Source organism: Vigna angularis, chromosome 1, assembly GCF_016808095.1.
Source record: "Vigna angularis cultivar LongXiaoDou No.4 chromosome 1, ASM1680809v1, whole genome shotgun sequence".
Lineage (NCBI taxonomy): Eukaryota > Viridiplantae > Streptophyta > Magnoliopsida > Fabales > Fabaceae > Vigna > Vigna angularis.
In genome coordinates this window covers 35819951-35836777 of record NC_068970.1, presented here as the reverse complement: position 1 = coordinate 35836777, position 16827 = coordinate 35819951, and the positions used below count along the sequence as shown (strand labels likewise).

Sequence of the window (16827 nt, the reverse complement as noted above, 5' to 3'; positions counted from 1 at the left end):
AATCAAATGAACAGGAATAAAATGAAAAGAACCACTCTACCAACTTGAAGAGAACCGCTCCGGCAATCGACCAACGATTCGCAAGCTTCTCCTTTCACAAGACCAGGCAGAGTACCTTGCTAACTTGATGAGAGTCTGCTCCGACTAACGACACACGATACGCAAGCCTCTCCTTTCACAAGACCAAGCAAGGGAACAATGAACAAAAAGCTCTCTAAGAACGTTCCTCTAACACACAGTGTTCTAAGCTTTCTCAGTTCAAAAAATGTTTTTTTCTGATTTCTCCAAATCAAATTATATAGCCAAGTACACTGAATGCCAAAGGTCAGCTCCCAACTGCCATGAATAATCGATTATTATAAGTGATAATCGATTACTCAAGTCTATTACAGAGTTTTCAAAAAAGGTGATAATCGATTATATGAAGTGATAATCGATTATTCAAGTATGACTTGTGATAATCGATTATTGCTTCATGATAATCGATTATTCTAGTACAAAAACATGTGATAATCGATTATTGCTTAACCATAATCGATTATACTAGTAAAAATTACAATGTTTAACATTTTCCTAATACATTCAAAATCTACAAGTTGCTTTTTTAAATATTTTCCTACTACATCCAAAATCTATAAGTTGCAGCATCATCAAAACACATCTTCAGGTTTTACCAATACTCCTTATTGGTAACATTAAACATTTTGGACAACTGTCTAGGGTTGATACCTTGAGTGGTTAGAATAGTTGGACATCAAGAGTGGTTAAATCGGACGAGTCAGGATTGATTAAGGGGACCAGGAGTGGGTAAAATACTTGATTATAGAAGTATTTGTACTTGGTTGTAATATTGGATAAGATTATTGGAAACTCTTAAGAGTTCTTAAGGTAGACTAGATGTAGCTGGGAATTGAGTGAACTGGTATAAAATAATTGTCTTCTTGATTTTCCTACTTAAAACATTTTTCCTAGACGCTTTACTTAAAAACACATATCAAACAACTATTGCAGACCATCTAACCTCTACAATAGTTATTAAACAATGATTTGCGAAAAGTTTTGAAGCACTATTCAACACCCCCCCTCCTTTCTACTTTTTCATATTTCTCTTCTTTAGCCATGACGAAAAAATAACACAATAGAGAAAATGCACTACAGGAACAACAAGAATAAGAAAAAACTTAGAGTGAACCAGGCACGACAAAGATATTCAATTAAAGAGCTTTGGTACCATGTTAAAGATCATGACACTCCTTAGTAAAAGAACACTAAGTGGAGGAAATGCACTACAGGAAACAACAAAAGTAGAAGAGGCAAAACACAAAAGATTCAAGATGAGAGGATACAAAGAAAAAAATACATTATTGACGAAAAGTCTCAAAAGTTATTTTATAGAGTGGCACAAGGCTTTATATACAAGAGGCTAAATAAAATCTAACAAGCAAAGTAGTTAAAAATTGCATATAGAGAGAAAGACGTAGAAAAAGGGAAAAGAAGCAGTAATTTTAAGAGTCATTTTTTAATTAGAAAATATAACTATATTAATAGTGGTGCATTTGGGATGTTCCAATCCTTTTCCACTTATGTACATACATAATTAACCCTCTAAAGGAATGAGTCTATTGCTATAAGAGAAAGTCCTAATTGTTGAGATTGTTGATAGGGGGATCACTAGTTTAGCTGAACCCACAATCTCAGTAATATCTGAGTTTTTGATGATGACAATGCATAATTAATAACACATGTGTATTATGTGTTACATGTTCTATGCTTACATGTTATATGCGTATATGAGAACATGATTGTGTTGTTGCTGTGTTGTTCATTGCATTTCACTGTGATGTATATGTGATTTTATACATGAATGCATGACACATGTTTCTAGAAGAGAAAAACCACATGCACTAATGTTGAATTTTAATTGTGTGGAAAAATAACAGTTTTAAGTCGATTTCATTATGGGGTGAGTCGATTAAAACTTATGTCTTTGCACAAACCTTTTTCAAAGTGTGCTATGAGATTTTTCAAAGAGAAAGTTTTTCAAAACTATGATATACATTGTTACATAGTCGATTATATTGTTGCATTCAACTAAGTCTGTTATTGTTTTGAAATTCTGTTAATGCTTGATATAACGGTCTAACACTCATATTTTTAAATATGTTGACCAAGCATTAAATGTCATTCGACTGCAATAATTGCGAATTCAATTAATTGCTTTGACTACTGCTAACTGCTATAACATAATTGTTATATTCGACTACTTTAGTAGCTTAGTAAATTAAAATGCGTCAGAGATGTGTTATACTATAAATTGATGCGAATTTGATTTCTATAAGAACTTTTGTGAACCTAACAGTTTGTGTGATATTTTTCAGAAAGTGCTATCTTGCAGAAAGAGAAAAAGAGCTCCGAGAATCAAGAAGTGACCGTGGTGATCATCTCCTTATGATTTCTTGAAGAGCAAGTTTGTTATGTATTCAAATGGCTGATCAATTCTGCACACTTGGGTGTAATTGTGAGATCAGAGTCTACAATCTTGTGAAGATTGGATTAAGGTTCCCTGTTGTGACTACAGGAAGAAAAGCGTGCGATGTTCTTGACTTTGAGAGGTGTCTCAAAGGGTTTAGACAGTAGGATAGGAGATTCTTGTTGTTGGTTTAGTTATTGTATTGTTTATATTTGATTAGAGGGTTAGAGAGGTGTTTTATATTTTTGACGTGAGGTCTCTATAAAAACCTTGCTGTAAAAACCTTGATCATTATAGTGGATTTGCTTCCCGTGGTTGGAAGGACACTGGATGTAGGCAGGTTGGCCGAACCAGTATACAAAGCAGTGTTTGAATTTTCTGATCCCTACTCTTTTACTTTTAATTGACTTTACTTCGTACTTATTCAATTAAGTTTCTGTTGCATTAGAAAGTCTTTTACAAATAGATGGAGAAAAGTGCTTCGACTTTCAATTCTCAGACCTTTGGTGAAGGTGCTTCGACAAATAGACCACCACTATTTGCTGGAGAAAAGTATGCTTTTTGGAAAATAAGGATGCAAATCTTTCTTGAATCGGTGGATAAAGTACTTTGGGATGCAACTCTTAACGGTCCATATGAGCCCACTCATGTCTTAAATGGAAAAGTTGTTTTGAAATTTTTTTCTGAGTGGACTCTAGATGAGAACCGCAAAGCTTAATATGATGTTAAAGCTAGAAATGTGATTGCATCAGCACTAACACTTGATGAATTTTTTTAGGATATCACAATGCAAGACGACCAAAGAGATGTGGGAAGTTCTTGAAGTCACACATGAAGGAACGAATGAAGTAAAGAGAGCTAGAAAGAATTCCCTCATACAAGAATATGAGTTGTTCCGAATAAAAGTGGGAGAGACTATCTATGAAGTACAAAAGCGATTCACACACATAGTAAATCACCTCATGGCTCTTGGAAAAGTGTTTGACAAGGAGGAAATCAACATCAAAATATTGAAAAGCCTCAATAGAAGCTGGTAGCCGAAAGTCACTGCCATATCTGAATCAAGAGACTTGACCAGCATGAACATGGCCACCTTATTTGGAAAACTCAGAGAACATGAATTGGAGCTTGGAAGGCTAAAGGAGGAAGAAGAAATTGAAGAAAAGAAATCAATTGCTCTAATGGCCACAAACAAGAAAGCTGCAAAGAATCTTGAATCTGAAGCTGACTTAGAAACAAAATTGCATGACAAAGAGATAATGAACATGATAGTAGGGAAGTTTAATCGGTTTATGAAAAATAAAAGTTCCACCACTGACTATGCAGGTCATGCAAAAGGAACGAAAAGTTCAAGAAACAATGTTGTCCAATGCTACGAGTGTGGAAGAGAAGGACACATCAAACCAGATTGTCCAGACTTAAAGATCAAACAAAAGGGAAGCAGAAAGTTTCCACATGACAAGAGAAGGAAGCAAAAGAGTGCATACATTGCCTAGGAAAATAGTGATACTAATTCTTCAAGCGATAAGGACTGCAGCATTGAAGAAGAGTCAAATATTTGCTTCATGGTTGGATCTGCACGGACAAATTATGACAATGATGAGGAATTTGAAAATGAGCCGATAGAAGTAAAGTATGACATGTTGCTAGACGCGTTTTAGGAAATACATGTAGAGGCTATGCGACTCCAATATAAGTTAAATCAACTTACCTTTGACAGAAAGGATTATGAATATAGAATCAATAATCTGGTAGAGGAAAATCAAAAATTGAAAAAGGGGTTAAAAAATGCCTTAGAGTCTGCCACGATAGTTAGATAGTTGAAAAAGATTCTAAAAAATGTCCTGTTCATATTGAAAAAATTGATTACTTGTCTAGCACTCTAGCAAAATTCGCACAGGGAAAAGAAAACTTAGATATCGTTCTAAGAGCTTCTGGTAGAGCTGTCTACAGACAAGGAATTGGTTATAAGACTCAAAGTAATAGGTCTAATTCAAAGAAATTTGTTGAGCTCAGTAAACCTGTTACTCATGCATGCTTTTATTGTAACAATATTGGTCATAATGTTAGAAATTGTTACTATAGAAAAATTGGTGTTCCAAAAGGAAAGTACAGGTGGATCCTTAAGGAACAACTCTCTGAAACTAACAAGACATGATCCAAATTCAAATGGGTACCAGCGTCAAAAAATTTTAATTGCTTTGCAGGGTAGTAGTTGCTGCGGAAGTAGTATTCAACTCAAGGATGAACTACCATGATGAAATAAAAAATTCTTGAGATTCTGAAAGTGGTAACTGCTGTATTTTCATTGCATCATGCATAATAATTGTTTGTATGATTGATTGATGAATGCATGTTTCTTGAATGATTGATTGAGTGATAGTATTTTGCGAAAATCAACTCGCTCGAGTTTTAACCGATTATATTAAGTATCAAGTCGAATATGTTTGAAGTATGTATGTCTCTATTTCTTAATCACTGAAGACATGTAATCGACTTTGGACTTAATTAAACCGATTAAAAATATCTATTACAGACTTTCAGTTTTTGAAAATTTAAATTGGGCCTGATTGAATCATTGATTGTTCGCGCCCTTATATATGTGTTTGTATGATCTGAATCTGCTTCATAGTTGTGTCACACAAAACCCTTATCTGTATCAAAGTGTCTCTGCACATTCCACTACTTCTGCAATGGCCTCCTCATCTAAACGTATCAGAAAAGTTCCTCCATCCGAAAGAAATATAAGTACTTCAGGGTGGATTAGTGACAACACTACTAGAGAAAGGTTCATGGGTTGGAAAAGTGTAAAAGATGTTGCTCCACACAAATCAATTGAGTCATCTGTCTCACTAACTCTTCCAATGAAGGTTCAGACGAAGTGGAAGGTTGGGCAACTGGTTGGGCAGGTGCCTCTTGTTGCTGCTGTTGTTGTTGCCTCTGGTGTTGTTTCATAGGTGGAGGCACATATCTGTTAGGTGCTCCAGCATTCTGGAAAGGTGGTGCCTGTTGTTGATGTTGTGGCGCATTGTTCCATCTCAGATTAGGGTGATTCCTCCACCCTGGGTTGTACCTGTTGTTGGATAAGTCATGATTTTGCTGTTGTTGCTGCCTGTTGTTGTAGATGTTCGTAGCATAAGCCTGAGGCGCATCAGAGGCAGCAGAGTGCTGCAAAGAAGGACAAGCATCTGTATAATGGTCACTAGAAGGACAAATAGCACATAGTCGTGCAACAGATGCAGATGGAGCTGCAGATCTCTGGTTGGTAGTCAACTGTGTCACCATCTTCGTAAGAGAGTCAATCTTTCCTTCCAACTTGCTTTCAACAGCTGATAAAGACTGGGCAACAACATCATGTACGCCCCTCACCACACTGGCATCATTCCTGGTGCTAAACTGCTGGGAGTTGGAAGCCATTTTCTCAATCAATTGCCTGGCCTCAGCAGGTGTAGTGTCTCCAAGAGCTCCACCACTGGCAGCATCAATCATTCCACGGTCCATGTTGTTCAAACCCTCATAGAAATACTGGACAAGGAGATGCTTAGGTATCTGATGGTGGGGACAACTAGCACAAAGTGTCTTGAATCTCTCCCAATACTCATATAAGTTCTCTCCACCAAGCTGCCTAATCCCAGTTATGTCTTTTCTGATAGCTGTAGTCCGGGCTGCTGGAAAAAATTTATCTAAGAACAGCCTCTTCAGATCATCCCAGCTAGTGACGGATCTAGGCGCCAAACCATACAACCAATCCTTAGTAACATTTTCCAATGAATGAGGAAATGCCTTCAAGAAGATGTGCTCTTCAGGAACATCATGTGGTTTCATACTAGAACAGACAATGTGGAATTCCTTCAAATGCTTATGAGGACTCTCACCTGCAAGACCATGAAACTTGGGCAACAAATGGATCAGTCCAGTCTTAAGAACAAATGGAACGTCCTCATCAGGATATTGGATGCACAAGCTTTCGATATCAAAATCAGGTGCAGCCATCTCCCTAAAAGTCCTCTCGCGAGGTGGAGGTTGTGCCATATTGTTCTCAGTGCGAAAAACAACAGAATCAGAATCAGAATCACGTGCAGATGCAACAGATGCAGTAGATGCAGTATGCACAAAGTACTCAGCAGTGGGATGCACAGTATCCAATGGAATAAACTCAAAAACAGACTCTAAAGATAAATTTCTAGAATGTCTAGCTAACCTATGAAAAGTTCTATCAATCTCAGGATCAAAGGGTGGTATAGGCCCAGGATTTCCCCTAGTCATGCACTAAGTCACAACACCCTAAAATCATGAAACGATATCACAAAAATTTTGAACACATGTAAAAGGAGGAAACATTGTTATCAATAATGATACTTGGCTACAGGTTGCTAGACTCAAGGATGAAGGACGCATGTCACACCTACCTGACTGTCTACAAAATAGGTGGACTAAAAAGACACAAATGTTTAAAGACTGTATGAGGTATACAGGAAGGTACAAGAAGGAAAAAGGATTTCTACATAGGTGGTTAGATAAAGAAGAGAAAATCATCGCATACATCATTGATTAAGTTTTGTTACCCAGAAGCTTTCATTATGATAAGTTGACATCAGAGGATCTATATCTGCTAAATGCAATAATGTTCAAGATACCAATAAACTAGGTAGTTGTGTTCAAGAAACATATCATTGATGTTGGTAACAACGACTAATGTAATCTACCCTATGGTATGTTCATAAGCAAAATTTTGTCTCTTAGTGAATTTGCTCTTACTGGTGAAACCAAGTTCACATGCAACAGAACCAATCAAATTGGAAAGGTAACTCTAACATGCATTCGTTTGAAGAGAACTACTCTAGGATGGATATTCAATGATGTACAGAGATTCCAACCAAAGATCAAGATGAAGTACCTGATTCTGATAGTGAATAGATCTTACTATCTCTTATGTTTGAGTTTGAGAAATTTGTGGTAAACAAGTTTGGGAGAAAGTGATGAGAGGGTCGCACCTCACACAAAAGTTGTGCATAAAAGAATGCAGTACAGTGCTAGGAAATGACTCCTAGGTCGTCTCTCAAGGACCAAATTTAGTTCAAGTCTCAGGTCAAACACACAGTGGGGGGGGGGGGGGTTTGAAAATGTTTTTTTTGTGGATGCAATTGAACTAAAAAAAAATGAAAATTAAACACAACCGAATATAAATAAAAGCATTAAAATGAAACTACAACAGATAAATATCCAAACACAATTCAACCTGTAAAAATGCAACGGTTACACTAAAACATTAAATGCACAATATTGTCATCTATCCTACACATTCACCACCAAAAAGAAGAAAAGCATTTAAACATATAATATAAAATATTCCAAGGCAAAAGAAATAAAAAAAATAAAACTTTTCTACCATTAACCATGACCCACATTCTCTCCTCAAGCCAAAGGTAAATTGAATTGCTTCTACAATGGAATCCGTGCCTCCTTCAAGGTGTCACATGTGCATGCTCAAATGGAATAAGAATTAAAGGGAGACACTCTCTTTCTTCCAGCAACCAAGACGTGTACCAAGCAATGAATTAAACTTCTTCTCTCAAACTTAACCACCGTACATCTACACCTACCCCATCTAATCACCTCTTTATTCTCAACCAATTGCTGCAGCAACATGCTCATCATTCCAGCCGTGACACCACTCTTCCACCTAATCTACTTCTCATTCCATAAAATCAAAAGCAAAGCTACTTTTCTTCCAGCAATACGTGTGCTTCCAAAGAAAGGGAATTAAATGGCTTCTCGCTGTCCGTGCTTTCTAAAGAGAAATGAATGAGCTCCCTCCAAAGACAAATCACGCATGTGCCTCTGCTGCCATGAATCAGCGCCACACTTGCGCTTCTGCCTCCTATTCCAGCGTTATAAAATAAGCGTTGCTTTCTCCAAAGTAAGGAAAATGAAGATGAATCACGTGTGTGCTTTTATTCATTTTGCTAGCTTCCAGCAAAATGAATCAACTCTCCAATAATCACCGTTCAGCAGACGTGACAGCAGCCAGCTATAATGAATGCACACTTCTAATCACTTCTTCATTTCTCAAAGAAAAGAAATATCCAAAGCATCTAATCACAAAATGAAAGTAGCGTAGCCTTTCTCATCCCAACAGCCTTTCAAATCAACTTTCTCCTCCATTTGAATAATAAAAAAAAAATAAAATGAAATGTAGCCTTTCTCCCAACGCAAGAATCAACACAATAAAGGAAGGGTGCTTTTCTCATTCACAACTTGGCCCCGTTGACGTTTCTTCGTTCTCTTCCTCAAAAAGCATGAACATTTAAGCATGGAAACAATAAAAGGATTCAATCAAAAGTGCATAAAAAAAAACCAAACTGAAAAGGAAAGAGTGTTCTTCTTCCATTCTGCAAATCGTAACAGTGTGAATACACTGCCAAGTTCTTACATTCCCCAAAACGTTCAAAGCAAAAAAAACCTCAAAAACCAAAACCGAGAGAGTAAAATGTGTGGCAAGATGGCAAGTGGCGGCCGTGCACAAGGGCCGTGTGTCCCTCTTTTAATAAGGGTAGGGTCCACACACAAAATTACAAACCCTAATCTAAAAGGCATATGTCCTAAAAAAATATTTTTACAAAATTGCCCCTAAAAGGGTCCAAAACACCTAATTCTAATTAAGGGCTTCTAGAAAACGAAATTACAACTTTAATTAGAATCTAAATGACTAAATGTTGAGCCATTGAGTGTGTCACTCAATATCCTAATGCTCCAGATGATGTTTCCACAACTGCCCTGCAACCAGAAATGCACTTAATCAGCTCAGAAAACCCAAATTAGCACAATTACGAATTTCCGACCAAATTAAGCAGAATTCGGAAAACGGGGAAATAACAAACAATTAAACACAATTCCCTGGTTTATTTAAGTGCAATAAACTAAATATAATTCAAGAAATAACGACTCATCAAAATAGACCACACTTAGTCTTTTGCACTCTTGGGCAAAATTAAGACGAAAACCAGGGAACTACTCAAACATCAGGGAGCTGACACAGACTCGACAGACAGACAACAAAGACTCCAAAACAGAAACACAGTTGCACAATTCTCACAAAGTTTGGACGGTAAAAGGTATAGGCAGAATCCCACACAGAGTCAATGAAAGCAACTACTCAAAGAATCATCCAAACAGTTCAGTACAAGGGAAACAGTCAATCAGTTCAAGAGATGAATCAAAAGCAACAGAGCCTCACAGATGCACACAATCGGTGTTTCTCTCAAGTGTTTAAGGTAAATCAATGTCACTCAATGCACTCAAGAAAGCAAACACAAATAGACTTGGCAAGCCCCTAATATCAACACTCAAGCACATATGTATGTTCAAATCAAAAGGTCTTTTCATGGTTGTAATGGGCCAAGGACAAGGCAGGATATATCTGGATAAGAAGCTACAAACCATAAGGAACAGAGGAGCAATGGGGAACAAGTGTAAACACATTCAAACACACCCACAACCTCTAATTCCATCCTCTTCTTGACTCCATTATTCACAATTATTCACATTTTTTTTTCACTATTTATATTTTTTTTTTATCTCTTTTTTTTTTCATCCTGTCTCTTTTCTTTTCTCTCTTTTCAAAACAAAACTGTATTTACCAAAACAAAACAAGAAGAGGAACCAATTAGCCAACTCATCAGAAACCCCCAAGAGACCACACTTGTTCCCAAAACATTTCCAAAGCTCCAAAATTCCCTAAGGTTAAGGTAATCATGGTTTTTCACTTAGGGCTAGTGTATGAGCATTCAAAACAAAGAAATGGGGGAAAGTATAGGCTCAAAAAGGGTTTTCAAAGGATTAGAACAAGGTAAGCTTATTTGGCTAGAGAGGCTCAAGAACAAAACTGCCTTTATCACTTCCAAACATGCATATCAATCAAGAATTATCAACAAGAGTCAAGCCAAGGCATATGTGCAAGCAATCAAGAGACATATCACACACAAGAAAGAACATAAAGTGGCTCAAATTCTCACATAAGGCATTTGTGTCACAATCAATTCAACTCTCAAACATCATGATCATCTTCCAAGAAAAGAAAAGCAGGGAATCCAACATCTCAGAGTATCAATGAAGTGAAGGAAAACTGACAACCTAACCACAATCCAGAATTCACGAAAAGCATGCAAAATTGTACACAAGACACAACAAACTACATAAAAACCGAAACATGAACAAAGAAACATCCTCCCCTAATAGACCACACTTAAACGACACAATGTCCTCAATGTGTCACAATCAGCAGATCAAACAATCAGAACAATCATCAGATATCGACAAAGTGCAATAAAAGTGAGGAGGGAAGGAGAAAAGAAACTCCCTGAGTCAGATGGGAGGATAGGTGGGGTGGACCAAAGACGTCTCCTCCACCACTACATCCAATAAAGAAGGGTTGCTGAGGAAAGGCTTCAGTCTATGCCCGTTCACCTTGAAACTTTTAGCTGTAGATGGACCTTGGATCTCTACTGCACCATAAGGATAAACATTAGTCACAACAAAAGGTCCAGTCCATTTTGATCTCAACTTACCACCCATGAGGTCGAGTCTAGAGTTATACAACAAAACCTGTTGGCCAACCTCGAAGTCCTTTCTAATAATAGAACTATCATGGAACTTCTTTGTCCTTTCCTTGTAGAACTTCGAGCTCTCATATGCCTCCAATCGGATCTCATCCAATTCATTCAGTTGCAACTTCCTTTCCTCTCCAGCTTGGTCCATGGAGAAGTTGCAAATCTTCACAGCCCAATATGCTCGATGCTCAATCTCGACCGGTAGGTGACATGCTTTTCCGAAGACAACCCGGTAGGGAGACATCCCTATCGGTGCTTTGTAAGCTGTCCTATGAGCCAGAAGAGCATCGTCCAACCTATTGCTCCAATCTTTCCTGTTGGGCTGGACAATCTTCTCCAAAATCCTCTTAATCTCCCTGTTGGAGATCTCAGCCTGCCCATTTGTTTGGGGGTGGTAAGGTGTAGAAACTCTGTGCATCACCCCATATTTCTTGAGCAAAGCTTGCATGGATCTGTTGCAAAAATGGGTTCCTTGATCACTAACAATTGCTCTAGGCACTCCAAACCTGCAAAAGAGGTGAGATCTAACAAAATCTACAACAACCCGAGCATCATTAGTCCTGGTGGCTCTAGCTTCCACCCATTTTGAAACATAATCCACAGCAAGGAGAATATAACAGAAACCAAAAGAAACAGGAAAAGGACCCATGAAATCTATACCCCATACATCAAACACCTCACAGAACAACATAGGTTGTTGAGGCATCTCTTGTCTTTGTGAAATTGATCCTCCTGCTCTCTGACAAGGTTCACAAGTGCTGCAAATCTTCTCTGCATCTTTGAAGATGGAAGGCCAATAGAAACCACAGTCAAGCACTCTGCGAGCTGTTCTCTGTATCCCCAGATGACCACCAGGTGAGGAGGCATGACAGAACTGTAGGACCGAGTCAATCTCATGGTCCGGAATGCATCTCCTAGTAACCTGGTCACTGCACAACTTCCACAGATATGGGTCATCCCAAACATAATACTTAGCATCACTCTTAATTTTAGCAATCTGAGCACGTGATGCTAAGGGAGGAAAAACAGAAGCAACCAAATAATTTACAATGTGTGCAAACCAAGGAGTGGGGTGAGAGTAAGATATCATCAACAAACTCTCATCAGGAAAGGTATCCTGTATGGGCAACACATTAGCTTCATTCCCAGCTTTTTCAATCCGGCTTAGGTGGTCTGCAACCAAATTTCGTGCTCCACTCTGGTCTTCAATTTGCAAGTCAAACTCCTGGAGCAGTAGCATCCACCTGATCAATCTAGGCTTTGACTCCGCCTTTTTCAACAGAAACTTTAGAGCTGCATGGTCAGTATACACAATAACAGGTGATCCAAGCAAATATGACCTAAACTTATCAAGGGCAAAAACAATTGCCAACAACTCTTTTTCAGTGGTGGTATAATTTGCCTGGGCAACATCCAAAGTGCGCGAAGCATAGTAGATCACTCTCGACAGCTTGTCAATTTTCTGTGTCAAGACAGCCCCTAATGCATAATTAGATGCATCACACATGAGCTCAAATGGGGCTGCCCAATCCGGTGCCTGAATGATAGGGGCGGTGGTCAAAGCTTCCTTCAGGCAGTCAAACGCCTGCTTGCATCTGTCATCAAAAGAAAAGTCAATATCTTTCTGCAGCAGTCTGGACAAGGGAAGCGCCTTCTTGCTGAAATCTTTGATGAAGCGCCTGTAGAAACCTGCATGTCCAAGAAAAGATCGCACCTCTCGCACGCAAGAGGGGTAAGGCAACTGCGAAATCACAGATATCTTAGCAGGGTCTACCTCTATTCCCTTTTCAGAAATGATATGCCCTAGAACCAAACCTTGTCCAACCATGAAGTGACATTTCTCAAAATTGAGAACAAGGTTTGTTTCTATGCATCTTTTCAAAACTTTTTCCAGACTGTCTAAACATGCATCAAAGGAGGATCCATACACAGTAAAATCATCCATAAACACCTCTATGCAATTCTCAAGAAAGTCGCTAAAAATGCTAAGCATGCACCGCTGGAAGGTACCAGGGGCGTTGCATAGACCAAAGGGCATCCTCCTATAGGCAAAAGTGCCAAAGGGGCAGGTGAATGTGGTTTTTTCTTGATCCTCAGGCGCAATATTTATTTGAAAGTAACCAGAAAAACCATCAAGAAAACAATAATGAGATTTACCTGCCAGGCGCTCCAGCATCTGATCAATGAATGGCAGGGGGAAATGATCTTTCTTGGTTGCTTGGTTGAGCCTCCTATAGTCAATGCAGACTCTCCAACTGTTCTGCACTCTAGCTGGGATAAGCTCATCCCTCTCATTCTTCACCACAGTGAGGCCAGTTTTCTTGGGCACAACATGGATGGGGCTAACCCACTGACTGTCTGAAATAGGGTAGATGATCCCAGCTTGCAAAAGCTTGGTCACCTCCTTCTTGATGACGTCCATGATCACGGGGTTTTGCCTTCTTTGTGGCTGTCTCACTGGCCTTGCCCCATCTTCCAAAAGAATTCTATGCATGCATGTGGATGGGCTAATACCAGGTATGTCAGCCAAACTCCAACCAATGGCCTTCTTGTGCTTCCTCAGCACACCAAGCAACTTCTCCTCTTGAACAGAATCAAGGGAGGTGGAAATGATCACCGGTTTCTTCTCATCATCCTCCAAGTACACATACTTGAGGTTATCTGGGAGTTGTTTCAACTCAAGAGTAGGTGCCTGCAAGTCAGATTCATTTGTACTTCCTACAAAGTGGTTAGTGCATTCTGACTCCAAAGAATTCACAGGTAAAGGCGGAACACCTATCTCATCAAGCTCCAAATCCATATCCATGACAATTACATTATCAACATCATCCATATCAAAAACATCATCAACATCATGGATATCAAAATTCTCTTCAAAATCAACATCATTCTCAAATTCAGATTCAATGCATGTATGTAGAGAAGATAGAAAAGAATGCTCTTTCTTATGCATAGAATCAAAATCATCAACAACATATTTATCAATAATGTCATCCAATGCATCGATCCTAAACAGAGAATGGTCCTCAGCTGGAAATTTCATTGCATCAAGGATATTAAAATGAACAACAATATCAGCAAATTCCATAGACAAAGTTCCAGCATACACATCAATCTTAGTTCGGGCAGTTTTCAAGAATGGCCTGCCTAAGATAATGGGAGCGGATCCATGAGAGAATCCCTCCTCCATTTCCAAAACATAAAAGTCAGCAGGAAAAATCAATTCACCAACCCTAACCAAGACATCCTCTATGAAACCTGCTGGGTGGGTAACACTCCTATTGGCCAACTGAATGACCACACCCGTGGTTTGCAAAGGACCAAGAGACAAAGATGCATATATAGACAAAGGCATGACATTAACAGAAGCACCCAAATCAAGCATGGCATTTTCAAATTTATTGTTTCCAATCACACAAGGAATGCAAAATATACCTGGGTCCTTGCACTTTTCAGGGATGTGCGGGACCGACTTACCAATAAGCGCAGATACATTCCTTCCCATGCTAATCCTCTCATTTCCCTTCATCCTCCTCTTGTGTGTGCACAGCTCCTTCAAGAATTTGGCATACTTCGGTATCTGCTTGATGGCATCGAGTAGAGGTATGTTCACCTCTACTTTCCTGAAGGTCTCCAGAATTTCCCTATCCACCTCTTCCATCTTTTTGCTAGGAAGTGCCCGTGAAGGGAATGGTAGAGGGATAGGTCGGTCAACCAGTGGAGAAGGTGCGGCAGCGGTGGTGGTGGAAGAGGGAGAAGATCCACCTGAAGAAGAACCACCGGCTGGAGAAGAAGATTCACCCACCTCAAATGCCCTGCTTGGACCGTCATGGTCGTTCTTTCTAGGACAAGTGGCAGGCACGGGTGTAGGTGTAGAAGCGGGCTCTGAAGGCACAACAATCTGCTTCCCTGATCTGAGGGTTATGACACTCACATTCCTTGGGTTCTGCACAGTCTGGGATGGTAACTTATCCGAATTCTGAGACTGCGCCTGATTTATCTGAGTAGCCATCTGACCCATCTGGTTAGTGAGACTCTGTATGGAAGCTCTAGTCTCCTGTTGAAACTGTAGGTTTTGCATAGTCATCTGTCTCACTAACTCTTCCAATGAAGGTTCAGACGAAGTGGAAGGTTGGGCAACTGGTTGGGCAGGTGCCTCTTGTTGCTGCTGTTGTTGTTGCCTCTGGTGTTGTTTCATAGGTGGAGGCACATATCTGTTAGGTGCTCCAGCATTCTGGAAAGGTGGTGCCTGTTGTTGATGTTGTGGCGCATTGTTCCATCTCAGATTAGGGTGATTCCTCCACCCTGGGTTGTACCTGTTGTTGGATAAGTCATGATTTTGCTGTTGTTGCTGCCTGTTGTTGTAGATGTTCGTAGCATAAGCCTGAGGCGCATCAGAGGCAGCAGAGTGCTGCAAAGAAGGACAAGCATCTGTATAATGGTCACTAGAAGGACAAATAGCACATAGTCGTGCAACAGATGCAGATGGAGCTGCAGATCTCTGGTTGGTAGTCAACTGTGTCACCATCTTCGTAAGAGAGTCAATCTTTCCTTCCAACTTGCTTTCAACAGCTGATAAAGACTGGGCAACAACATCATGTACGCCCCTCACCACACTGGCATCATTCCTGGTGCTAAACTGCTGGGAGTTGGAAGCCATTTTCTCAATCAATTGCCTGGCCTCAGCAGGTGTAGTGTCTCCAAGAGCTCCACCACTGGCAGCATCAATCATTCCACGGTCCATGTTGTTCAAACCCTTATAGAAATACTGGACAAGGAGATGCTTAGGTATCTGATGGTGGGGACAACTAGCACAAAGTGTCTTGAATCTCTCCCAATACTCATATAAGTTCTCTCCACCAAGCTGCCTAATCCCAGTTATGTCTTTTCTGATAGCTGTAGTCCGGGCTGCTGGAAAAAATTTATCTAAGAACAGCCTCTTCAGATCATCCCAGCTAGTGACGGATCTAGGCGCCAAACCATACAACCAATCCTTAGTAACATTTTCCAATGAATGAGGAAATGCCTTCAAGAAGATGTGCTCTTCAGGAACATCATGTGGTTTCATACTAGAACAGACAATGTGGAATTCCTTCAAATGCTTATGAGGACTCTCACCTGCAAGACCATGAAACTTGGGCAACAAATGGATCAGTCCAGTCTTAAGAACAAATGGAACGTCCTCATCAGGATATTGGATGCACAAGCTTTCGATATCAAAATCAGGTGCAGCCATCTCCCTAAAAGTCCTCTCGCGAGGTGGAGGTTGTGCCATATTGTTCTCAGTGCGAAAAACAACAGAATCAGAATCAGAATCACGTGCAGATGCAACAGATGCAGTAGATGCAGTATGCACAAAGTACTCAGCAGTGGGATGCACAGTATCCAATGGAATAGACTCAAAAACAGACTCTAAAGATAAATTTCTAGAATGTCTAGCTAACCTATGAAAAGTTCTATCAATCTCAGGATCAAAGGGTGGTATAGGCCCAGGATTTCCCCTAGTCATGCACTAAGTCACAACACCCTAAAATCATGAAACGATATCACAAAAATTTTGAACACATGTAAAAGGAGGAAACATTGTTATCAATAATGATACTTGGCTACAGGTTGCTAGACTCAAGGATGAAGGACGCATGTCACACCTACCTGACTGTCTACAAAATAGGTGGACTAAAAAGACACAAATGTTTAAAGACTGTATGAGGTATACAGGAAGGTACAAGAAGGAAAAAGGATTTCTAC

The 16827-nt window shown here is 39.5% G+C and overlaps 2 protein-coding genes across 2 annotated transcripts; both read right to left on the bottom strand.

The window, feature by feature from the left end:
• Window positions 1–5260: 5260 nt before the first annotated feature.
• Window positions 5261–6736, bottom strand: LOC128194952 (uncharacterized). Its single transcript, XM_052871550.1, has one exon. It carries the CDS (start codon window positions 6734–6736, stop codon window positions 5261–5263), a length of 1476 nt encoding a protein of 491 aa, XP_052727510.1.
• A 6865-nt stretch (window positions 6737–13601) lies between these two features.
• On the bottom strand, window positions 13602–16612 carry LOC128194951 (uncharacterized). Its single transcript, XM_052871548.1, has 2 exons — window positions 13731–16612; window positions 13602–13662 (listed from the first exon to the last, which is right to left on the bottom strand). Exons 1-2 carry the CDS (start codon window positions 16586–16588, stop codon window positions 13602–13604), a joined length of 2919 nt encoding a protein of 972 aa, XP_052727508.1. The 5' UTR covers window positions 16589–16612.
• Window positions 16613–16827: the final 215 nt, after the last annotated feature.